The sequence below is a fragment of the Trichosurus vulpecula genome, chromosome 3 (genome assembly GCF_011100635.1).
Source record: "Trichosurus vulpecula isolate mTriVul1 chromosome 3, mTriVul1.pri, whole genome shotgun sequence".
In the NCBI taxonomy this organism is placed as follows: domain Eukaryota; kingdom Metazoa; phylum Chordata; class Mammalia; order Diprotodontia; family Phalangeridae; genus Trichosurus; species Trichosurus vulpecula.
In genome coordinates this window covers 407,015,856-407,041,284 of record NC_050575.1, presented here as the reverse complement: position 1 = coordinate 407,041,284, position 25,429 = coordinate 407,015,856, and the positions used below count along the sequence as shown (strand labels likewise).

Genomic DNA, 25,429 nt, shown 5'->3' with positions numbered 1-25,429 from the left:
ATGAAACTTACTGTTCATCAGAGAATTCATACTGGAGAGATTATGTATGAATGTAAGGAATTTGGGAATGCCTTCCATTGCAACTCAGATCTTATTCAGCCTCAGAAAATTCATACTGGAGAGAAACCTTATGAATGTAGTGAGTGTGGGAAGGTTTTCAGAAGGAAGACACAACTTACTGTGCATCAGAGAATTCATACTGGAGAGAAACCTTATGAGTGTAGTGAATGTGGAAAGGCTTTCAGACTGAAGGCACACCATACTTGACATGAAAGTATTCATACTGGAGAGGAACCTTATGAATGTAGTGAATGTAAGAAGGCCTTCAGGAGTAAGATAAAACTTACTGCGCATCAGAGAATTCATCCTTTAAAGATTCTTCACAAATGTAAAGAGTGTAAGAAGGCCTTCTATCACAACTCAGATTTTATTGAACATCAGAGTATTCATAAGGGAGAGAAAACTTATGAATGTAGTGGATGTAGAAAGGCCTTCAGGAGGAAGGCATATCTTACCGTGCACCAGAGAATTCATACTGGAGACATTCTTTATGAATGTAAGGAATGTGGGAAGGCTTTCCTCTACAACTCCACACTTACTGTGCATCAAAGAATTCATACTGGAGAAAAAGCTTATGCATGTAGTATATGTGCAGCAGTGTTCAAGAGTAAGATACTACTTGCTGTGCATCAGAGAATTCATACTGGGAAGATTCTTTATGAATGTAAGGAGTGTGGGAAGGCTTTCCCCTATAACTCAGAACTTGTTCGACATCAAAGAACCCATACTGGAGAAAAACCTTATAAATGTAGTTTATGTGGAAAGGTCTTTAGGAGGAAGCACCATCTTACTGTGCATCAGAGAATTCATACGGGAGAAAAACCTTATGAATGTAGTGAATGTCAAAAGGCCTTCAAGAGAAAGGCACATCTTACTGTACATCAGAAGTCTCATGCTAGAGAGACTCTTTATGAATGTAAGGAGTATGGGAAGGCTTTCCCTTACAACTCAGCATTTATTCTTCATCAAAGAATTCATACTGGAGAGAAGCCTTATGAATGTAGTGAATGTGGGAAGGCTTTCAAGAGGAAGACACTACTTACTGTACATGAGAAAATTCATACTGGAGAGATTATTTATGAATGTAAAGAGTGTGAAAAGGTTTTCCCCTACAACTCAGAACTTGTTCGACATCAAAGAATTCATACTGGAGAGAAACCTTATGAATGTAGTATATGTGGGAAGACCTTCTGCCGGACTGTAAATCTTACTCGACATCAGAGCATTCATACTGGAGAGAGACCTTATGAATGTAATGAATGTGGGAAGACCTTCAGACTGAAGATTCAGTTTACTCAACATGAAAGAATTCATTCACAAGAGAAGCCTTAACAGTGTAATGCATGTGGGAGACTTAGACTAAGGATAGCACTTTATATCTATCAGAGATTTCAACTTGGAGAGATTCCTCATAAATATAAAGAGTATGGACTGGCCTTCTATCACAACTCAGATCTTATTAAAAATTAATGAATTCATACTGGAGAGAAACCTTATGAATGTAGTAATTATGGGAAGGCCTTCCAGAGGAAGGCAATTCCCTGTTCATCAGAAAATTCATACTGGAGAGAAACAATATAAATGTGAATGTTTAGAGATCTTCAGGAGTAAGACCCTACTGGACATCAGAAATTCATACTGGAGACATTCTTCACGAATTGAAGGGGTGTGGGAAGGTTTTCCTCTACAACTCAGTATTTATTCTACATCAAACAATTCATAGTGGAGAGAAATCTTATGAATGTAGTGAATGTGGGAAAGCCTTCAGTAAGCAGATACAACTTAATGTCCATTGGGGAATTTTTAGTGGATAAATTCTTTATGAATATGAGAAGTTTGGGAAGGGCTTCTAGTACAACTCAGATCTTATTCAACTTTGAAAAATTCATACTGGAGAGAAACCTTACAAATGTACTCTATGAGGGAAGTCCTTCTGCCTGAATGTAGATCTTACTCAGCATCAGACAATTCATACTGAACAGACACCTTATGAATGTCATGAGTGTGGTAAGACCTTCAGACTGAGGATACAATTTACCCAGCATCAAAGAATTCATTCTGGAGAGAACTCTTGTGAGTGTATTGCATATGGGAAGGCCTGTAGACTGAGGACACTACTTTAATGTCCATTAGAGAATTAATACTAGAGAGATTTCTTATGAATGTAAGAAGTGTGGGAAGATCTTCCAGGTGACTAGACTGTGATTTTGAGTCTCTAGATGTAGAGTCCTTATTTACCCATCAACAGAGACAAACCCTCCTCTCTTTCAGATGCCTCTAAAGATGTAAAGATTTAGTGTTATCCTCCCATCTCCCTTTAGGGAGGGAGAGATTATACTAGTTGACCCTGAGGATCCTGAGTGGGGCAAGTGGTATTGATAGAGTCTTTGTATTAACTATGATCTGTGGGCACATGGCATGCAATACGTTGATGGATGACCACTTAGCCATCTGATGAGCCTGATGTGTGATAAACAATTGTTGACTATGCTTAAGAAATGTATCCTGTACTGAGCTGTGTTCTTGATGTTGCTCCTGCTGCTTCTGCTCATATTCATTAGGGTAGCCACTGTGAAGCATAAAGAATTGGAATCCCCTTAATTAAAAAAAAAAAGCATCACAAGGGCCTGTGCTGATCCTTGATGAGATGTGATTCTGCCCAGTGTTGTGAATATTAAAGTGAAGAAATTCAGTGAAGTGCAAGTAAATGGCGGTCCCTCCTGGTCAAATGAAATAGTGGCCTGTCCTAGTAAGTGTCCAGGGGCCTCAGGGACCAGGACAAAAGAATGAAAGGCTCTGGTCTCTCCAATAAAAAGGGAGAGTGGTTCTGAGATATGGGCTGCAATGGTCTTATTAGCAATCCCCACAACTGAGATACACTCTTGACTTCAGGGGAGGGGAATGGGTAAGGCAGTGGGGTTTAAAACTGAGAGTGTGGCACTGATGTCAACTAGAGCAGATGCCTTTTGCCCTATATAAGCAAGGAAACATCTTCAGTAGAAGTCATGGGGATAAGCATGGCTTGTATATACCCCTCCTGTTGCTGTCCCTCCTACTACCTCTCCCTGGAACAAAGTCATGTTTTCTGGCAGCAACTCCTAGTCTCCCCCTTTCCTGACTGAGACAACCATGAGTTGATACAGATCTAGATACTCAGGTCTGTATAAACACAGAGTGAGTCAGAACTGCTCAGCAAAGCTTATGGCAGGGGTGGGAAATATGCGGCCTTAAGGCTATGGCCTTCCAGGTCCTTAAGTGCAGCCTTTTGACTGAATCCAAATTTTGCAGAACAAATCTGCAGGTTCTCCCCCTCCCTAGCCTATGGGATCCCTCCTGGGGCTGGTACACTCCTTGGCAATAGAATGGAGTTCTCCTTGCTGCCTTGAAACCATAGGGCCTGATCAAGCCACTCTCCTCAGGGGGTTTTCTTGGGCTAATTTCGGCTTGCACCTTGAAAGGGAACATAGAAACTGGGGAGCTGGTGGAGTCTTTCGGCAAAGGTGGGTAGTTGAGTTTTTTAGGGGTTCTTAAGGAGAAGGTTTTCAGATAATTGAATCCTTTCTTTCACTGATTCTAATTTGGACCTGTAAGTAAGGAGGATTTTTTTTTTATCCTTTATAGAGTTTAGTTTCTCAGGATCCATGGCCATGGCAATCTCTAGTTTTTAGGTGTTAGATAATAACTCCCAGAATAGCTCCAAAGATCCTAGATAGTAATTCCTAGAATCATAAAGAGAGACAGTCCTACAACTGCGCAGTGAGATAAGGGGTGACATAGTATGACACTATGCTTGTGCTGAATGACGATACTGCTAAAGTTAACCTGTGAGGCTATTGCTGGCAGTATGCCTTCTTTGTCTGTTGCCCTATAAAGCAAGTGGGTACTGGTCAATGAATGGGGAACCTATGGGGGAATATGACAGTGTAATACTGCGTGTACCTTGATCGGCCCCCATCAAGGCTTGGGGGGGGCGGCGGAATCTGTGTTTGCCTTAACTGGCCCCCACTGAGGTTTAGGGGATTCTGCAGGAGTTGTAAACTCCTGCTATATTCTTGCTGGCCCCTGTGAGAAGTGTGATTAGGGAATGCTGTAGGAGTTGGTGTTCCCATGATCAGTAAACCCTCTTGAGAAAACCAGACTAGAATGAAGTAAGATTATTAACCCCTCCAAAGATGTTTTCCTGTCCTTCCTATTTGACCAGATCAAGAGTGAAACTGGTAGAGACTGGAGTCCCAAAACTCCAGTGCCTCCCATGTGTTATTTGTGAAACAGGACCTATGTTCTCTTTTCCTTGCCTCTGAGTACCATTTATTATAGCTGTCCCACTCAAGAGGTTGGCTTTCCTCATTCATCAGTTCCTGCCTTAAATACTCTAATATGGTCTTATCAAAGCTGCCCCAATGGGGCCAGCAAAGTTTAAGATCATCACTAGTCAAATCAACCCAATTCTGGCAATATGTAGGACAGTAAGGGCCATATTTCTCATATATTTGAAAGGCACACGTTTGTTCTGGGGGTTTGTTAACAGGAACTGCTGTAACTTCCCCCATGCCTTTACCACACATCTGTCTTATTTTATAGGTGAACACTCAAAGATACTACCACTTAACTAACAAGTACACACAACACACAAATATAAATGCACTATAAGGGGATATAACAACACAAATACACAAAATACCAGCATAAAAATATAAGTATTCCACACTGTGCTAGCAATTCACTTGAATTACAGAAGTAAATTTTTCACAATTCTAAGTTTAACCACACACAAAACCAACTTTGCAAGCAATTCTTATGCAAATAAAATTTACCCCAAGCAGAAATAAAACCAAGTCCAAAGCCTGAGCTGCCTTTACAAAAGAGGAAAGAAGAGAAAAAACAAAGGCCATAGCTGGGAAAGGAGGCAAGCAAAAGCCAAATCCACGTGCTAACAGGCCTCAGCAGAGTAATCCAGACCAAGAAAAGGCCCCAGGAACGTTCCTTACAATGAAAAGTGGGCATGATCAAAGGCTGGACCCATAATAGTGGAGTGAGAGTGGGAGCATTGATCCTGCCAGACCAGGTGAGTTGAGATGCTGAAAAAAGATCCAGTTGGTTCCTAGTCCCTTCTCTCTGGTTCTCAAGGCTTCACCCTACATCTACCCCCTTAAAAACTTCTGACATCAACTAATGTTAATAGGATTGTACTGAGCCAGCCTATCACCAAGAATGATGAATCAGCAGGCTAGAGACAAAGTGCCAGTAATCAGGTAGCTGTTTAATTAATTGGTTTCATTATGAGGAAGATTTGCAAATCAGGAATTCTCCTGATCAGAGTTCTACCTTGCTGTAGTGAAGACAGAGATTATATACATAAGTCACAATGGGAAGGGAGGGAGGAAGATAGATCTCCCTGAATGGTTTCTCATCTCAAGCCCACAAATGGAAGGGAACACAATTCTGGAGTCCTGTGGGAAGAATATTGTTCAAGTTTTAGAGGGTTGTTACTTAGTAGGGTACAGAACCAGAATTCTGTGATGGAATAGGTTCTACAATTTTGGTTTGCTTCAGTTAAGGTATATAGGCAAAAGAATGCAGTGGCTGTGGGAGTGTCATCAAGGGTTTGATTGATGATTTCAAGCTGTATTGTAAATCTGACTCACAAGCTAAAAGAGGCAATTCTTGAGAATTGTAAATTATTAGTATATTCACTACACATATCATATTGATAATTATCAAAATCATAATTCTCTTCACAATGTATAGAATAAACACAAAGAGAATAAGTACAAATAAACAAGAAAAGTACATTTCAAGGAATGTCAGTGGTGGGTCAGATGGGAGAGAAGCTAGGGGCATTTATACTTCCTTCTCATCCTCATGCTACCACAGACCATACTCCACACACAGAAAGGGGAGTTGAGGAGAGGGAACTAAAATTAGTGGGAAGGCAGAAAGGACAGGGGCCTCAGCAGCAAGAATCCCTGCAGTGATCTGGGGAGGGAAAGGAAGAGACTGAGTTGACCTTTCAAGTGGCCATTATTAATATATATCATATGTGCAGACACTGACTCACTGTGGATTACTGAAGACTCAGAAGAGGCAAAGTAAAATAGAGTCTTATTGGATGATAGAACTTGGTTTTTGACCTGCAGGAGGGCCAGAAATGATGTATCAGCATGGATGGTCCTAATGATGGGGTATAGGCCCTGTGAACTCTCTTAAGCCCCACCTTGAATCTTTCCACTTGATCTAGCATTCACTTGAGGCCATAAGCTTTTCATGTCCAAATCTGTTACCCTTAACTTAGCCTAGCCCTCTATTGTGGCCTTCAGCTATTTCCCACCCTTAATCTCATTCCTGTAGTCTGACCTCTAGTCATCCCAGCCTCCTTAGACTCCTCTTCAAGATGCTCCCTAAACCCCTCCTGTAGTCACCCCAGAACACTTGGCCAACCTTAGATCCCTTCCTCAGTCTTTCTGTACTTAAGATCCATCTTGCTTCCATGAGGGTGCTCAGATTCAATCTGGCCTGCTTGTGAATACAAGCATCACAAATGCTCAGATTCTTTAAGTCTACCCAATATGGCGAATCTTTAATAAACTTTGTTTTACTTTGGCTAAAAGAAGGCTTGAATTGAATTCATTTGAGCAGGACCTGGCGTGTCAGTATTTTGGGGTCCCAAACACCTCCAAACTTCAACAACAGGATAGGCAAGGCCAGGGTCATCTCCAATGACTAAGTGGTCATAAGATGAGTACCTCATGTTGGGCAAGACAGAATGGTCCAGAGGTACAAAAATAAGTTGGGGAACTTTCCACATTACATTAGGACATCCCACCCATAATAGGCTTGGTCTTAAACTCATCACTTAAAAAGGCAGAGGTCCTCTAGTGAGCATTCTTGTGGTTAGGCAAGTGAACTTTATAACTAGTTTAACAAGCTAGTCAACTTATAGCTTGTAGTCTAAAGTTTGGGGCCTACTATAACAAAGTATCTTACCTTGGGCATCCATTCTGAATCATTTCTCTTCTGAAATTTCCAGTATAAATCATTCTCCTTTAGAGAAAACAAAATAAAAATGACATTTATGAAGATCTTCACTGTGTTGTCAGTTATCATCCTATCTCTTCTTTGATCTTCCTTTTTTTCTCAACATGACATTTAAAAAACCCCACCTTCAATTTTCATTAGCATCCTCAGCTTATTCTGAGTTTTAACATTTCTGATACAACTTTTCCAGGACCATACTATACTCATATTTGTTCTTTCTTATCTGGTTTTGCTTCTATTATCTGTACATTTCTTTTTTTCAGTCTTAAGTTGGTTGGTGAATTTGCCATACTTTGTTTGGTCTCTCCAGACAAAACATACTTTTCAATTGATGGGAAATTTTTCTCTTTCTTTCTTCAACATTTCACTGCTGACCTCCCATCCCTTCTAGACTGATTTCCCTCTAAAGCATTTTACTTCATGGGAACATACCTTTAAACTTTTCCTTTGAACCACTTCTAATCTGCTTTCTCAAAACACAGAGTATAGTCAGACTGTTTTTCCTTTTTGTAATTTGATTCTGAAGTAAATGATTTTATAACATCAAGGTATAAATTCTCCTTTCCTATTATCTAATATTAAAACATATTTTTAATCATTAGCAAAGATTGTGATCAGTTTAAAATGAATATACTTTTTAAAATCAAAATTATGGCTTAAGCACTTCTCACTTATAACATTCAAAATCATTTTAAGGACTATGTATAATTTTATATTCTTCACTCAAATGAAACATGACATTGCTTATATCTTTAAAATATGATACAACATTTTTCTCTAGTAATCAAATGTATTTTGATTACATTAGGAAAAAAGATCACTTAAATCTTGTTTAGGACAAATGAAGGGGAGTGAAAAGGGTTAACTTATTTCTAAGAATCACTTAAGAGCAAAGTAATCAGAGGTTTTTTGCTTTTTTTTTTTTTGATAAATCTTTCAACAGATTAAAAAAAAAAACCACCCCTCCATTCTTAGAAGACAAAAAAGCTTTCCCTGACCCAGGGAAAGAATACACAAATAAATACATGTCTATCAGTTAAGAGGTAAGTAAACTTCTGTACTCTATGATTTTCACTTGTGTGATAGTCATGCATAGAAAACAATGTCAGAAGTGTTCATAAAGAAGAACATATTTTCGGGGGGGCAGAGCCAAGATGGCAGCTGGGAAGCAGGGACCTGCGTGAGATCCCCACCCGATCCCTCCAAAAACCTATAAAAATGGCTCTGAATAAATTCTAGAACTGCAGAACCCACAAAATAGCAGAGGGAAGCAGGGATCCAGCCCAGGACAGCCTGGATGGTTGCTGGACGAGGTCTATCATGCACGGAGCTGGGAGCAGAGCGGAGCACAGCCCAGTGTGGGTGGCGGCAGGACCAACCAGACCAAGAGCTGGGCAAACAGGCCCTAGCACCCTGAATCAGTGAGCTATGGCAGTTACCAGACTTCTCAACCCACAAACACCAAAGACAACAGAGAAGGTTAGTGGGAAAAGCTGCTGGGGACAGAGTGAAAAGAGTTTGAGGTTTGGCCTCCACCCCAGGGTCATCGGGGGTCGTGCAGCTACAGAACTACAGCTACAGTTGCTTCCAGCCCCAGGCCCACCTGGTGGAAGGATTTAAGTGGCAGATCAGAGCAGGAGTGCAGAGCCGGCTTAAGATCTGAGTCAGGTCCAGGCTGGTGGTTCATGGGGAAGGAGGAGTGATGGTGTGGCAGAGCTGGCTGTATAGAAATAGCTCTGAAATCAACAGCACATCCCCTCAAGCTTGGAACAAAGTACTCTTTACAGCAGTCATACCCCGACAAAAAACTCAAGGGAAAAGTAAGTTGGCTGGGAACATGGCCAGGCAGCGAAAACACACTCAGATTCAGTCTCAGACTTTGGAATGTTTCTTTGGTGACAAAGAAGACCAAAACATACAGCCTACAGAAGTCAACAAAGTCAAAGAGCCTACATCAAAAGCCTCCAAGAAAAACATGAACTGGTCTCAGGCCATGGAAGAGCTCAAAAAGGATTTGGAAAAGCAAGTTAGAGAAGTAGAGGAAAAACTGGGAAGAGAAATGAGAGTGATGTGAGAAAACCATGAAAAACAAGTCAATGACTTGCTAAAGGAGACCCAAAAAATACTGAAAAAATTATTGAAGAAAACAACACCTTAAAAAATAGACTAACTCAAAAGGCAAAAGAGCTCCAAAAAGCCAATGAGGAGAAGAATGCCTTGAAAGGCAAAATGAGCCAGATGGAAAAGGAGGTCCAAAAGACCACTGAAGAAAATACTACCTTAAAAATTAGATTGGAGCAAGTGGAAGCTAGTGACTTGATGAGAAATCAAGATATTATAAAACAGAACCAAAGGAATGAAAAAGTGGAAGACAATGTGAAATATTCATTGGGAAAACCACTGACCTGGAAAACAGATCCAGGAGAGATAATTTAAAAATTATTGGACTACCTGAAAGCCATGATCAAAAAAAGAGCCTAGATATCATCTTTCAAGAAATTATCAGGGAGAACTGCCCTGATATTCTAGAGCCAGAGGGTAAAATAAAAATTGAAAGAATCCACCGATCACCTCCTCAAAAACATCCCCAAAAGAAAACTCCTAGGAATATTGTTGCCAAATTCCAGAGCTCCCAGATCAAGGAGAAAATACTGCAAGCAGCCAGAAAGAAACAATTTGAGTATTGTGGAAAAACAATTAGAATAACACAGGATCTAGCAGCTTCCACATTAAGGGACTGAAGGGCTTGGAATACGATATTCCAGAGGTCAACGGAGCTAGGATTAAAACCAAGAATCACTAACCCAGCAAAACTGAGCCTCATGCTCCAAGGCAAAATATTGACTTTCAATAAAATAGAGGACTTTCAAGCTTTCTCAATGAAAAGACCAGAGCTGAATAGAAAATCTGGCTTTCAAACACAAGAATCAAGAGAAGCATGAAAAGGTAAACAAGAAAGATAATAAAACTGTGCTTACCCTTGAACCCAGCAATACCACAATTAGGTCTGTATCCCAAAGAGATCAAAGGAAAAGGACCCACATGTGCAAAAATCTTTATATCAGCTCTTTTTGAATGTCAAAGAATTGGAAACGGAGGGGATTCCCATCAACTGGTGAATGGCTGAACAAGTTAAAGAATATGAAATGTGATGCAGTACTACTATGCTGTGACAAATGATGAGGGTGATAGTTTCAGAAAAACTTGGAAAAATTTATATGTAGTGATGTAAAGTGAAATGAGCTGAACCAGAAATAGTCCGTACAATAAATAATATTCTAAAGATAATCAACTGTGAAAGTCTTTGCTACTCTGATCAACACAAAGATCCACCACAATTCCAAAGGATTCATTATGAAAACTACTCTCCTCTTCTAAATAGAGAACTGATAGATTCAGAGGGCAGATATTAAAACATATTTTTTCCTTTATGCTTCATTCTATTTTTCCTGGAATATGGCTAATACAGAAACATATTTGATACAACTTCTCATATTTAATGGGTATTGTATTTCTTGCCTTCTCAATGGTTTGGTTATGGGTGGAGGAAGGGACTGAATTAGGAATTGAATATTATAATTTTAAAAAATGTCAAAAAATTAATGAAGCATGATAAATGAGTATTTGATGAGAAATGAGAGTGATGCAAGAAAACCACAAAAAACAAGTCAATGACTTGCTAAAGGAGACCCAAAAAAATACTGAAGAAAAAATAACATGTTTTAATTTAGTTTAAATCTGGGTTCCACAATCTCAGAAGGAACCCATAACTCTCTATGATTTCTTATTATGAATAGGAGTCTCATATAATTTAGTAGTTTTCATTTTTAACACACACCCAAATTTTTAAAATTATTTTTAAATTGACCAGTACTTAATTTTAGTTTGTAAGACTCCCTAAATTCTAGCTAGATATTTTAATCAAACTCAATTACCTTTTGGCTGGGTCCTGATGCACACAAACCTTTCCTCATTTTCATGAGCCAGGGAAGGGTTAAATGTCAGTTCTATTCCAAAGTGTCCACTTCCTCTATCTCTTTAACTAGAAACTTTCACTGACACAGCTCCCAAACCAGCCTGTCTCTCTCTAATAAGGTGAGCAACTTCTCCTTTTGTGAACCAGGAAAAGGGATCGGAGGGGCGGGGCAGGCAGGGAGGAGTGGGGCGGGGTAGGCTGCGAGGCTGACTCCATTTCAGGACGTGGGCGGGGCCGAGTCCCAGGCATGCGCAGAAGGCGCCTCAGCCTCCAGACTTCGAGTCCCAGAAGGCTGTGCATGCCTCAGGGGTATTTTCCCAGCCCAAGGGCGAGAGCATGGGACTTCCGTGTTTGCGTAACTTCCGCCTCGCTTCCGCTTCGCCTCTTTTGTGCTGGTTGTGGCTTCCCCTGCTCATTTCTGACAAGGAGAGGAGGAGAGCTTGGCCCGGCCCAGGGGGAGACCGGCTGCGTGGGTGCGGGGCCCGGGGGCTGTTTGGTGAGTTCGCCGAGAAGGAGAGAAGCGTCAGCCCGAGGAGGAAGGAAGCCCTCGAAGGTTTCCAGGGTTCTAGAGGCTGCCGGTGGCGTCTCGGGCGGCTTCTAATCCTCCTTCAGTGACGCCCGCATCCCGTGACCCCGGTCAGGTCCTACCTTTCTTGTCCTCAGTCTTTTTCCCTGTGCCCAGGGTGTGAAGGCCGGTACTCCCCGTGTGTATCCGGCTACTCTTCTGTCCGGTCTTCCCTGTGATCTCATCTCCTCTTCCCGGCATCTTCCGGGGCAACCCCTCCTCCGGGAAGCCTTCCCTGATGCTGCCGGTGGTCCGTGACCCCCACTTCTTCGCTGAGAGTCACGTGTCTTTTCCAGTTTCGTCTCTAAAGAGATATTGGCGCCCCCCTCCCAGGAGACAAATGACTCTTTCCTTCTAGCCCCCTTTCCCCCCAACCTTACGTCCTCGCTCCCTGATTCCCCTCCCAGTGGAGAAGTGGGGCTTTCTCGTCTCCAAGCAGGGCAGACCCACAGCGTGGCCGCTCATTCATATGGTTCTCCTTTCCTCCCCAGCTCTGTCTTCTGTGGCCTCTGCCCCGCCCCTGCCCCAGTAGGTGGGAGCCTTGAGGAAGAGGGAATGGCTCCTATGCTGAGAGCCAGGCCTGGAAAGGTGAGTTCCACCTGCTGCTTTCCTGAAATACCGTCTCAGGTCAAAGACCCTGGGATACGTTTCTTTTTCCTATTGTATAATACTAGAAATTGTGGATATCGGGGAATCGTACATTTACAGCTAAAGGACACCATCGACACCAATTTATCTTCGCCCCTACATTTAATTTTTTTTTAAATTTTGCATTCCATATTCTTTTCCTCTCTCCAATGCTTCCCCCACCCATTGAGAAGGCCAAGGATAGGATACCCATTTTGCATGTGAAATAATGTGGTACATTTCCATATTGGCCCTGGTCCCCAAAAAAAGTGCAAGAAAAATGCAAGTGAAAAAAATTATGTTTCAATCTGCAAACTAAGTTCATCAGTTCTGTCAAAATATTTTATAATTAGTCCTTTGGAATTTTCAGGGGTTATTGTATTCATCAGAGTAGCTAAGTCTTTCTCAGTTGAGCCTTATTGCTGCCACTGTGCCCAGTCTTCTCCTAATTCTCACTTTTCATATGTATTGATTTTTTTTTTTAATTTATGGAATAAAACAAGCATTTCCAACTTGCTGTTCTCTTCAAATATATAATGAAGTTATCGTGGAAATTTCCTTTTATTCTCTTTTTTTTTCTCTGACTGTAAATTATTTTGATTCCTTTATTGGAAAACTGCTGTTCATATCCTTTGACCACTTCTCAGTTGGGAAATGATTTCATATTCTTATAGATTTGACAAAGTTCTTCATATATTTTAGATATAGGACCTTTACCCGAGAAACTTTCTATAAAATTTTTTCTCCCAAATTTCTGCTTTCCTTCTGATCTTGGCAACATTCATTTGTACAAAACCATTTTAATTTAATGAAATTGAACTTATCTGTTTTATACTTCATACTACTTTATCTCTTGTTTATTCATAAATTATTTCACTTGTCCATAAGCCTGATAAATAATATGTTCCATGTTCTTCTAATTTTCTTGTAATATCTCTTTATATCTATGTTATGTATCCTCTTTGAACTTATCCTGGTAAATGGTATAAGATAATGGTCTGTACTCAGTTTCTGCCATTCTGCCTTATAGTTTTCCCAGCAATGTTTACCAAATAATGAATTTTTATCCCAAAATCTCAAGTCTTTATCCTTGTCAAATATAAGATTATATTTATTTTCTTCTGTAAATTGTTTGTCTGCTCTGTTCTGTTACCCTATCTTTCTATTTCTCAGCCAGTACTAGATAGTTTTGAAAATTACTGCCATATAATATAAAGTCTGCTTTTGCAAAACCTCCTTCCTTGACTTTTTTTTTAATCAGTTCCTTTGATATTCATGACTTTTTGTTCTTCCAAATACATTTTGCTTTTATTTTTGCTAATTGAGCGAAATAATTTTTTGGTAATTTAATTGGGATGGTATTGAATATTTAAATTAATTTAGGTAAAATCGTCATTTTTATTATATTGGTCCTGAACAATTAAAGAACAATTAAAATTCCTCCAATTATTTTAAATATTATTTTATTTGTATAAGAAGTTTTAAATAATTTTATTTATATAGTTCCTGGGTTTGCTTTTACAGGTATACTCTCAGGTATTTTGTACTATCTAAAGTTATTTTAAATGGAGTATCTTTTACTATCTCTCTTGCAGGGTTTAGTTTGGGATATGTTAGGAATGCTGATAGATTTACTTTATAACTTAACACTTTATTAGTTGTTTCAAGTAAAGTGAGTCTTTAGGATTTTCCAAGTATATCATCATATTGTCTACAAAAAGAGATAGTTTTATTCCCTCATTTCTTATTCTTATTTTTTCTATTCCTTTTTCTTTTATTACTAGAATTTCCAATTCAATACTGAATATTATGACAGGGGGTATCCTTGTTTCACTCCTGATCTTACTGGGAAGGCTTCTAATTTATCTCTATTGCAAATAATACTTACCGATGGTTTTAGATAAATACTTTTTTTTTATCAATTTCAGGAAAAATCCATTTATACCAATACGTTCAAGTGTTTTTTTAATAGAAACGAGTGTTGTACATTATCGAAAGGTTTTTGTGCATCTATTGACATAATCATATGATTTTAAAAAATATTATTGATATAATCAATTAATAGTTTTCCATATGATAAATCATCCCTCCATTCTAGGTATGAATCCCACTTGATCCTAGTGTATAATCTTGGTAATATGTTGTAATTTTTTAGCTAGTGTTTTATTTAGGAGTTTTGCATCCATATTCAGTAATGAACTTTGGCAGTAATTTTCTTTCTCTGTTTTTTCTCTTCCTGGTTTTGGTATCAGTATCATTTATTTCATAAGGGGAGTTTCCATAGGATCCCTTTTTTGTGTATTATTCCAAATAATTTATTTACTATTGGAATTAGTTGATGCTTAAGTGTTGAATAGGATTCACTTACAAATCCATCTAGTCCTGGTGCTTTTTTTAGGAAGTTTATTTATGGCTTGTTCAATTTCTTTTTCTAAAATAGGTCTATTTAGATATTTCGTTTATTCTTAATTTAGGCAATTTATATTTTTATAATTTTATAATTTATAATTTTCCATTTCACTTAAACTGTTAAATTTATTGACATACAATTGGGCAAAATAACTCCTATTTGCTTTAAGTTCATTTTTGTTAGTGGTATATTCACCCTTTTCATTTTTGATACTACCGATTTGATTTTCTTCTCTCTTTTTACAATCAAATTAACCGATTGTTTATTTTATTTGTTTTTTCATAAAAACAACTCTTTGTTTTATTAAGTCAGTGGATTTTTTTTTAATATGCAATTCTACTAATTTCACTTCTCATTTTTAGGATGTTAATACCCACCTCATTGATGTGCTTTCTTTTATTGATGTAAGCATTTTAGAGATATAAATTTTCCTCTTATTACTGCTTTTGCTGTTTCCCATAGGTTTTAAATATGTTGCCTCACTTTTATTACTCTCTTTAATCAAATTATTGATGATTTCTATAATTTCTTCTTTAACCCACTTATTCATTAAGATTAAGTTGTTTAATCTCCAGTTAGTTTTTAATCTATATTTCTATGGTGGTTTATTAAGTATAATTTTTAGTGTATTGTGATCTGAAAAGGAAACTTAATTTTTCTGTTTTTAACTATAAAATTTTTATGTACTAATATATGGTAAGTCTTTGTAAAGGTTCCATGAACTGCTGAAAAAGAGGTGCTTTCTTTTTATTTCCACTCAATTCTCTCCAGATGTGGATCATATCTAGCTTGTCTTGAATTCTATTCACTTCCTTAATGTCTTTCTTATTTATTTTTTTTTTGGTTAGATTGATCAAGTTCTGAGAGGAGAAGATTAAAGTCCCTATTACAGTACTACTATGTAACTCCATTTGTAATTCATTTAACTTTTTTTTTGTAAAAATTTAGATGCTATAGTATTTGGTGCATATAGATTCAGTAGATACTGTTCATTCTTGGAAGATGGTGGAGTAGGTCAGAAATTTCTGGACTCTCCAGATTTCCTCCACACACAGATAGAAAATTGCCACAAAGTGAATGGAGAGCATCAAAAATAAAGGGGTAAAGCAGTTTTCCTCCTAAGACAACTTGAGAGCTCCTATAAATATTTTGGAGCAGATAGGTTCTTTTCCTTTTTCTATGATCATCTTTGGAAACAGACCAAGTAGTGGTATTGCTGGGTCAAAGCATATGTGTATTTTAATAACTCTGTGCATAATTTCAGATTGCTCTCCAAAATAGTTGGATCATTTTACAGTTACAACAGTGCATTAGTGTCCTAAGTTTTCCACATCTTCTTCAACATTTGTCACTTTCCCCTTCTGTCATTTTAGCCTGGTACACAGGTAGGTGTAAAATGATATCTGAAGGTTGTTTCTGTTTTCATGTCTCTGATCCAATAATGATTTAGAGCATTTTCACATGACTGTAAATTGTTTTGATTTCTTCACTGGAAAACTGCCAGTTCATATCCTTTGACCATTATCAGGTAGGGAATGATTCATATTCTAGTTATAGATTTGACAAAGTTGTTTATATATTTTAGATATGATGCCTTTATCTGATAAGCTGTCTATAAAATTTTTTCTCCAGTTATCTGTTTTCCTTCTAATTTTGACTTTATTTGTTTTATTTATACAAAATCTTCATTTAGTGTAATTAAAATTATATATTTTATACATGATGTTGCTGTCTTATCTCTTGTTTATTCATAAATTGTTCTCCTATCCATAAGTCTGATAGGTAATATGTTCAGCTTTTTAAAAGAAGTAATTACTTGAAGTTCAGCATTTTTTTCTTTTTTATTAAGTTATATTTTTGCGCATTATATTCTGTTGTCTCTGCTTACTTTACACTGTCAATTAATGCATATCTTCCAATCCTCGGAATTCTTCATATTTGTAATTTTTAATCATATAGACAGTGTTCTTCATATGCCATTTTTTTCTTTCCTGGTGAGAATTCAGTTTGTTTCCAGTTCTTTGCCATTCCAAAGAATGCTCTTATGAATGTTTTTATGCACAAACTCAATTGCGGCCTTGGTCTGGTTATACAGAAAGGGAATGGCAGCGTGTTTCAGTGAGAGTAGCCCTGGATTTGAAGCTGGGAGGACCTGGGCTCAAAGTGCACCCTACTGTTTATTCCCCTTTTCTCCTTAAGCAAACTCACTTTCCCTCTCTGGGCCTATCTTCCCTAACGTGTCAAATGAGAAAATTGGACTCTAAAGTCTCTTCCAGCTCTAAATATATAAATTGGAAAGTCATGGTCCTTTAACACCTTTTTCAGCAGTAAAAAGTTTTCACATGCTGTTATAGACAGGAGATTGTAGTCTCCCATGCTCACCTGTGCTCTTCTGGTTCCAGGAGCATTGAACACCATCCTGTTCATTTCAGAGCAGCACATTTTAAATAGTGCAGCAATTGGATGAAAAGAGGAAGGTAACTGCCTTAGTTGTGAAGAGATCAGGCTGATTGGTCAAAGGAATTGGGCTTGTTTAGACTGGAAGAGAAGACTTAGGACCACAGGATAGCTGTCTTCAACTAATTCATTTTCATTGTGTTATTTCAGCAAGTAGAAAAGGAATTAGCTGTATTACTACTTCAGCTTAGAAAGTAGAAGTAGGAGCCATGGGTGCACATTGTTAAAATCAATAACAACAACACCACACCTTTAAAATTGATGTTTCTAGAACTATTTACAGCAATAAGCACTTATTAAGCACCTACAAAGTGCCAGACACTGTGCTAAGTGTGGAGGATACAAAGGAAGGCAATAATAGCTCCTGCCCTCAAGGAGCTTACAAACTGATGGAAGAGGAATTCTTTCTAAAAATTTTATTTCATTTAATTTTTAGTTTATGGAATAAAACAAGGATTTCCAAGACATAGTATAATACAAAAATAAAAAGATGATTGCACATGAAACTGAAAATCTATTAAGTATAATTTGCTATTCCCAAATGTATAATAAAGTCATTTTAATTTCTTTTTTTCCCTTTCCTTTCCACCCATCCCCATAGATGGCTACCATTAGATACAAGTGTATGTGTGTGTGTGTCTTTATGTCTTTCTGTGTGTATGTCTGTAAAATAAATGTATCCACACTTCTATTTATCAGTTCTTTGTGGGAGAGGAATTGCTAAATGCCACACACTGTACTGGGATACAAATAAATAAATGAAACAATCCCTTGTGGCAAGTGAAAGATGAAATGACTGAGGAAGCAAAAGTTCCGTCTTTTGGGCATATCAGTTTATTAAGCAATGCATGGCAATTACACAACAAACTGGGACCAGGCCCCTTCCTCAACTTAGGACTGGACCTTGTACTTTTATACGTTAAAAACAATGAAAACCAGTTAGTTAAAAAAACAAATTATACAGTATTAGGTAATCTGATTTCTAAGTGGAGGAAAGATTAGGAACTTTCACTGTTAGGAAGTGGGGGACACAACAGGTTCAGTTCCCTGAATTCAAAAAAATGAGGTATCCTACTCCCCACAAATGTCTGTATATGATCAAAGGAACATGGAAATGATAACTGATTTACCAGTATGGGGCCAGTTTTCAGATGAGACATATGGGTTGTTTGATATGTACAGTTGTGAGAAAACTCTATATAATCAATCTTTGGATCTGACAGTTTCTGGTCAGCATAACCTAGGTCCTTACTTAACGGTCCCTAAACAGCAAGTAGAGGTATTTTGGGTTTCCTAGCCATGCAGGGCTTGGTTCAAACAATGCAGTAAAGTTTTCTCCCAGTTCTCACAATTGAATAAATTTTTCTCACAAGACAGATCTTGGACTAGAACTATAATTGAACAAAAAAAGAACTGAGCTTCCTCCAGAATTAAGTCCCAAAATGGAGTCAGTGTGGTTGACTCAGTTGCCTCAATTCCCTGTACCACTTGGTGTCCTAATGCCCTTCATTCCCCCACCCTGGTGGCAAGCAGTTTACATTTGAACTTCGTAACATTTAGAGCAATAGCTGGGTAAGCACAAATGTTTTTGGTATTTCAGGAATCAGTGACATTCAAGGATGTGGCTGTGGAATTCACTCAGGAGGAGTGGGTACAATTGAACCCATTTCAGAAAAACCTGTACAGGGATGTGATGCTGGAGAACTATAGGAACTTGATCTCTTTGGGTAAGAACAGCTATCCCTTTGGAGTCTTGATATATACTTTGACAATTTTCAAGATTTTAGCAGTTCTTTTTGGGCATACAAAAGGAAAATATTCTTATTCCTTTTGTAGCCAAAAGAAATATTATTTGAGCTACTTGTTTCCAGGAAAAAAGGTCTTTGCTTCATATCCTTGGAAATTAATTTTTTGATTCCTTGAGAAATGAATATTACCATCTTGGTTGATTCAGTTCTAAGATTTTCTTTTGAATCCCATTATAGGTTTCATCATTCACAGTGTTCCCACTGTCTAAGTAGGCAGTGAGTCAAATAAACCATTTTTTCCTAAGCACAGTTCAATAATCCATTCTGCCATAATATAGACTATCCTTCAGTGGTCCTTTGTACTATCCTTGAGGTCTTCCTAGCATGCCTCTTTTTTCCCAAAGAGGGCTTGAAGTAGTTTTGAATTCTTTTATTAAGTTTTATGGATGCTTTTTAAAAACATTTAATTTCTCCTCCCTCTGCCACCTTAAAAAAAAGAGAGAGAAAATCTTACTTCTCTCTCCAGCCAGCCCATTGAGCCACCCATGGTTGAAAAAAAGAACCCCAGACAAAATCAGCTAACATAGTGCCCTTGGTGGCATAAGATACATTCAGCGCTCTTATTCCCCCACCTTTCTAGTAAGAGTTGGAAGGGGTATTTCATCTGTCTGTTCTATGGTGGAATTTTGAGATGACTCCCTAGCACTTTTTCTTTTTCAATGAACAGGATTTACAGTTTCCAAACCAGATGTGATCTACCAGTTGGAAAGAAAGGAAGCATCTTGGATGCAAGAGGCAAATATTCCAAGAAGTAGCTGTCCAGGTGACTACATAAAAACCAACCAGATGGGTCAAAAACTAGTGATCTATTGGGCATTGTAGGTCAAAGCTCTTGTAAAATGTTGAACAGAGTGTTTATCAGAGTTTCTCAGGCCTGTTGAGAGAAGTTGAGACTTTTAAAATTCATTTTTTAACTCAAAAAGTTACTTTTTTAATGTATCTCTTTACTGAAATGTGCCTCTACTCTCAAAGAAATTTATTGCTTCCGTACAGGGCAGTTATTTCTCTTTTGTTTATTGAAGATTATCTTAAGCAGGCGTTCTCTTGCCTCACTTGCATGAATTCATTCTCCCTTTTCAAATAAGTAATGTGCTCTTTTTGCTTCTGAGTTCTCTTTGTTTCCTTCTGTTTTATTTGTATGATTATGTTGTTTTGCCACTGTTACTTTATGAAGTACTTAATCCTAACCTAATTCCCCTTTCTTCAGTCTATCCTGTTGTGTCATCCTGTTTTTCTTCATGCTTTGAAATTATGTTTATAAAGGCACAATATGTTTATATGGCAGGACTTGTATAGCTATAACCCCTTATTGGACCTATAGGTTTTCAGTATTTTTCTATTTCATAAAAAGTTGTTGTGAAAAATTTACAGAGAATCCTTTGTTTTCAGTAACATTTTGAGGATGCTGACCTAGTAGTGGGGCCATTGTGTCAAAGGATATGAACAGTTTTGTACCACTAGCTTAAACTGCTGTTACTTTTCAGAAAAATTGTGGCAACAGTTTAATAAGTGCCTATTTCAACACAAGTGCCAAAATTTATCATTTTAAATTATCGTTGCTAATTTGATTGCTATTGATACCTCCTAATTGTTTTCATTTTTATTTCTTTGATTACAAGAGTTTCAGTAATATTTTAGGTAATTATTAACAATTTCTCTTGTAAAAATACTTGTATTTCTAATTCTTACGAATATCAAACCATTCCTTATAAAGTAGATATGTTGGATTTCTAGAGGAAATTTATGGCAACAATTGTCACATGTTTTTCCTTCATATTTCTTCTGTTTTTGCCTTACTCTAAACACAATTCTCCATTTTCTTTCTGTTCACTCTTTTCCTTTTCTGTTTTCACCTCAGAGGGTAAGGATATGTTTGCAAGTTCTCAAAGTCATCTGGTTTTTCTGCATAGACTTATTCCAGTCAAATGCCAGCCACGTACAATAGAGTTAAGGGTTCATTATCCATCCAAGTAATTGCATCCCAAGTCGATTCATTTACATATGTTACCTTTGAATCATCATACTTTCACATGAGCTAAATTGATACTTAGTGAAAGACTAGTGAGACTAGCCTTAAGTGAGAAGGCAAGGGAATAGCTCTAAAATCTTTGAACAGCTGAGAACCTTGGGAAATGGTAAAAAAAAAAAAAAAAAAAAAGCAAGGCTAAACAGCTCTTTATTCTTCCTTTCAGAGAGCAGAGAATTTACTGGAGATAAACCTCTTCAATGTAGTGAATGTGGGAAGGACTTCAGGAGCAAGGAGCTTCTTGCCATGCATCAGAGAGTTCATACTGGAGAGTTTGTTTATGAATGTAAGGAATGTGGGAAGGCTTTTCTCTACAATTCAGAACTTCTTCAACATAAAAAAATTCATACTGGAGAGAAACCTTATGAATGTAGTGAATGTGGGAAGGCCTTCAGGAGTAACTCACAACTTGCAGTGCATCAGAGAATTCATACTGGAGATATTTTTTATGAATGTAAAGAATGTGGGAAGGCTTTTCTCTACAACTCAGAATTTGTTCAGCATCAAAGAATTCATACAGGAGAGAAACCTTATGAATGTAGTGAATGTGGAAAGGCCTTCAGGAGGAAGGAACATCACACTGTACATCAGAGAATTCATACTGGAGAGAAACCTTACGAATGTAGTGAATGTGGAAAGGCCTTCAGAAGTAAGGGACATCAGACTGAGCATCAGAAAATTCATACTAGAGACATTCTTTATGAATGTAAGGAGTGCGGGAAGGGTTTCCTTTACAACTCAGGTCTTATTCAACATCAAAAAATTCATACTGGAGAGAAACCTTATGAATGTAATGAATGTATGGAGGTCTTCAGGAGTAAGACCCTACTTTCTGTGCACCAGAGAATTCATACTGGAGAGATGCTTTATAAATGTAAGGAGTGTGGGAAAGCTTTTCTCTACAACTCAGAACTTCTTCAACATCAAAGAATTCATACTGGAGAGAAACCCTATGAATGTAGTGAATGTGTGAAGGCCTTCAGGAGTAAGTCCCAACTTAAATTGCATCAGAGAATTCATACTGGAGAGAAACCTTATGAATGTAGTGAGTGTGGAAGGGCCTTCAGGAGTAAAGGACATCATACTGTGCATCAGAGAATTCATACTGGAGAGAAACCTTACAAATGTAGTGAATGTGGGAAGGCCTTCAGGAGTAACTCACAACTTACAGTGCATCAGAGAATTCATACTGGAGACATTTTTTATGAATGTAAGGAGTGTGGGAAGGCCTTCAGGAGTAAGGGACATCATACTGTGCATCAGAGAATTCATACTGGAGAAAAACCTTATGAATGTAGTGAATGTGGAAAGGCCTTCAGGAGTAAGGGACATCATACTGAGCATCAGAGAATTCATACTGGAGAGATGCTTTATGAATGTAAGGAGTGTGGGAAGGGTTTTCTCTACAACTCAGGTCTTACTCAACATCAAAAAATTCATACTGAAGAGAAACCTTATGAATGTAGTGAATGTATGGAGGCCTTCAGGAGTAAGACCCTACTTTCTGTGCACCAGAGAATTCATACTGGAGAGATGCTTTATAAATGTAAGGAGTGTGGGAAAGCTTTTCTCTACAACTCAGAACTTATTCGACATCAAAGAGTTCATACTGGAGAGAAACCTTATGAATGTAGTGAATGTGGTAAAGCCTTCAGGATTAAGACACAACTTACTGTGCATCAGAAAATTCATTTTGGAGACATGCTTTTTGAATGTAAGGAGTGTGGGAAGGCTTTCCCATATAACTCAGGACTTACTCGACATCAAAGAATTCATACAGGTGAGAAACCTTATCAATGTACTGTATGTGGGAAGAACTTTATGACTAAGTCACAGCTTACTGTGCATCAGAGAGTTCATAGCGGAGAGAAACCTTAGGAATGTAGCGAATTTCAGAAAGCCTTCAAAAGAAAGGAACATCTTACTGTATGTCAGAAAATTCATATTGGAGACATTCTTGATATATGTAAGGAGTGCGGGAAGGCTGTCCTGTACAACTCAGATCTTACTCGACATCGAAGACTTCATACTGGAGAGAAAGCTAATGAATGTAATGAATATGGGAAGACCTTTAGAGTGAAGCTACAACTTACCACCAAAGAATTCATTCAGGAAAGAAACTTCTTAAGAGTGTAGTGCTTGTAGGAAAGCTTTTAGCTGAATAGCATTACTTTATGCCCATCAGAGAATTCATCTTGGTGAGATTCCTCATGAATATGAGGAGTGTGGGAAGGCCTTCCATTGCACTTAGATCTTATTAAATACCAAAATTCATGCTGGAAAAAAAATTTATGTGCAATAAATGTTGGAAGGACTTCAGGAAGAAGCCACATCTTACTGTGCATGAGAGGATTCTTACTGGGGAAATTCTTTATGAATGTGAGTAGTATGGGAAGTTATTCCATCACACGTCATATTTTTCTCAACTTCAAATAATTCATACCTTATCAATGTAATGTAAGAAGGAAGGCCTTCTATCTGGATGTAGATTTTATTCAACATCAGAGCATCCATATTGGAGATAGACCTTATGAGTGCAATGAATGTGGGAAAACTTTCAGCCCGAAGACACAACTTGCTCAACAACAAAGAATTAATTCTCTAGAGAAACCTTTTGAATTTGAGAAGCCTTTAGAGTAAGGACACTACTTTATGTCTATCAGAGAATTCATACTAAAGTGATTCTTCACAAACGTAAGAAGTGTAGGAAGATCCCTCAGATGACTGGACTGTGATTCTGAGTCCCTAGGTGCAATTCAGAGAGTCCTTATTTAGGCTTCTTGGAGGAGATATCCCTTCCCTCTGCCGAGGCTTCTTAATGGGCAAAGATTTAGTGTTATCCTCTCATGGACTTTCAGGGAGGCAGAAATTATGCTCCCTGAGCCAGAAGTTTCTGAGGGGATGGTGGTATTGGGAGAGCCTTTGTATTAACTTTTATCCCTGGGCTTATGGCATACAAGATACTTGGGGATGACCTCTTGGCCATGAGATGAGCCTGAGCCTGATGAGTGATAAATAATTGTTGATAGTACTTGAGGACTATATCAATCTGAGCTGTGTCCGTGATGTTGTTGGTGCTGCTTCTGCTCATATTCATTTGTGTAGCTGCTGTGGGCTATAAAGATTTGGAATCACCTTAAAGCATCACAAGGGCATGTGGCAGATGTTGGTGCAATGTGATTTCTGCCCAGTGCTCTGAAATGCCAAAGGGAAATTCAATGAAATGCAGGTAAATAGGAGGATTAACTTTGACCTTCTTATAGTAGCCACATGCCTTGTCATGTAGTGACAAACATGAAAAGATAAATCAAGATTCCCATTATAGTTAAGGAATATAAACAGAGAGTTTTCAATGAAGAATTCGAGGCTTATTAATAATAATGAAAAAGTGCTCTAAATCACTATTGATGAGAAATGCAAATAAAAACAACTTTGAGGTAACACCTCACAGTACTTCAAATTGGCCAACATGACAAAGGAGGAAAATGAGAAATTCTGGAGATGTGGAAAAATAGGTACACTATGCAGAATTCAGAACTGGTCCAACCATTCTGGTGAACAATTTGGAACTGTGCCCAAGGGTTATAAAACTGTTCCTCCCCTTTGACCCAGGAACATCACCACTTATGTCTGTATTTCGAACAGATGGAAGAAAAAGGAAAAGAATCTGTGTGAGCAAACATTTATAGCAGGTTTTTTTTGTGGTTGCAAAGAATTGGAAATTGGGATGACCATCAATAACTGAATGGCCGAAGAAGTAGTTTTCTATGATTGTGATGGAATATTATTGTGCTCTCAGAAATGACGGGGTTGGTTTTGGCAAAACCTGGAAAGACCTATATGAATAGATGCAAAGTTAAGTAAGCAGAATTAGGTGGTCCTTGTACACAGTAACAGCAGTATGTTAATGATGATCCACATGATCAACTTTGAATGACTTAGCTACTCTGATCAAGAAAATTAAGATAATTTTTTTAAAATAATAGGATAAAAGAATTTGAAATCACCTATGATATGGATCGTATTGTATTCTTGAAACTTGGATCTTGCTGCAGCAGAGAGGAAAAGCCAAAGATTTCTGCCTGCCTCCCTGAACCCCAGTAATGTGCCTGCCAATTCTAGCCAGATGGGTGCAAAGTCCAGTGGGAGCTGCTTTGTGGAGGCCCAAGCTTGGGCTCTAGGGTAGTAGATGGTTTGATGAGTGACTTGTGTACACACCTGCTAGAAGTTGGCTCTGCAACCACTCAGCTAATCTTAGAAGGTCTTTTCTGGTCTTTTCTGCTTCAGAGAGTTGGGAATGATCTACCCATAATCACAAACCCATTGTTCCAGTGCTCCCATCCCATCAATCCCAAGTGTCCCATCAAACTCAGTGTCTGGAGCTATCACTTTCTTCAAAGCCCCCTCTTCAGTGATTTTGAGACATTGTCACATTGTGGTGGGCAGGCAATAGGTAATCAACTTG

General features: G+C 38.1%; 2 protein-coding genes across 2 annotated transcripts in view; one reads left to right on the top strand and one right to left on the bottom strand.

Annotated features, from left to right (window-relative positions):
* LOC118842746 (zinc finger protein 420-like) lies at positions 1–24,870 on the top strand. The gene is made up of 8 exons (XM_036750111.1): positions 1–153; positions 562–825; positions 1,078–1,260; positions 3,379–3,560; positions 11,219–11,567; positions 11,754–11,886; positions 19,606–19,701; positions 21,131–24,870. Exons 1-8 carry the CDS (start codon positions 1–3, stop codon positions 22,840–22,842), a joined length of 3,072 nt encoding a protein of 1,023 aa, XP_036606006.1. The 3' UTR covers positions 22,843–24,870.
* The window catches only part of LOC118844120 (zinc finger protein 420-like), a 444,485-nt gene that overhangs the window by 244,236 nt on the left and 174,820 nt on the right, over positions 1–25,429 (bottom strand). The gene's annotated exons all lie outside the window — the stretch shown is intronic.

Excerpts from the sequence above, each read along its gene's own strand:
- LOC118842746 (XM_036750111.1), top strand. The coding sequence starts at position 1 with ATGAAACTTACTGTTCATCAGAGAATTCATACTGGAGAGATTATGTAT. Across the intron at positions 1,261-3,378 it reads GGAAGACCTTCTGCCGGACT|CCTATGGGATCCCTCCTGGG; the intron begins GTAAATCTTACT and ends CCCCCTCCCTAG. Across the intron at positions 11,887-19,605 it reads CTTCCCTGATGCTGCCGGTG|GATTTACAGTTTCCAAACCA; the intron begins GTCCGTGACCCC and ends TTCAATGAACAG.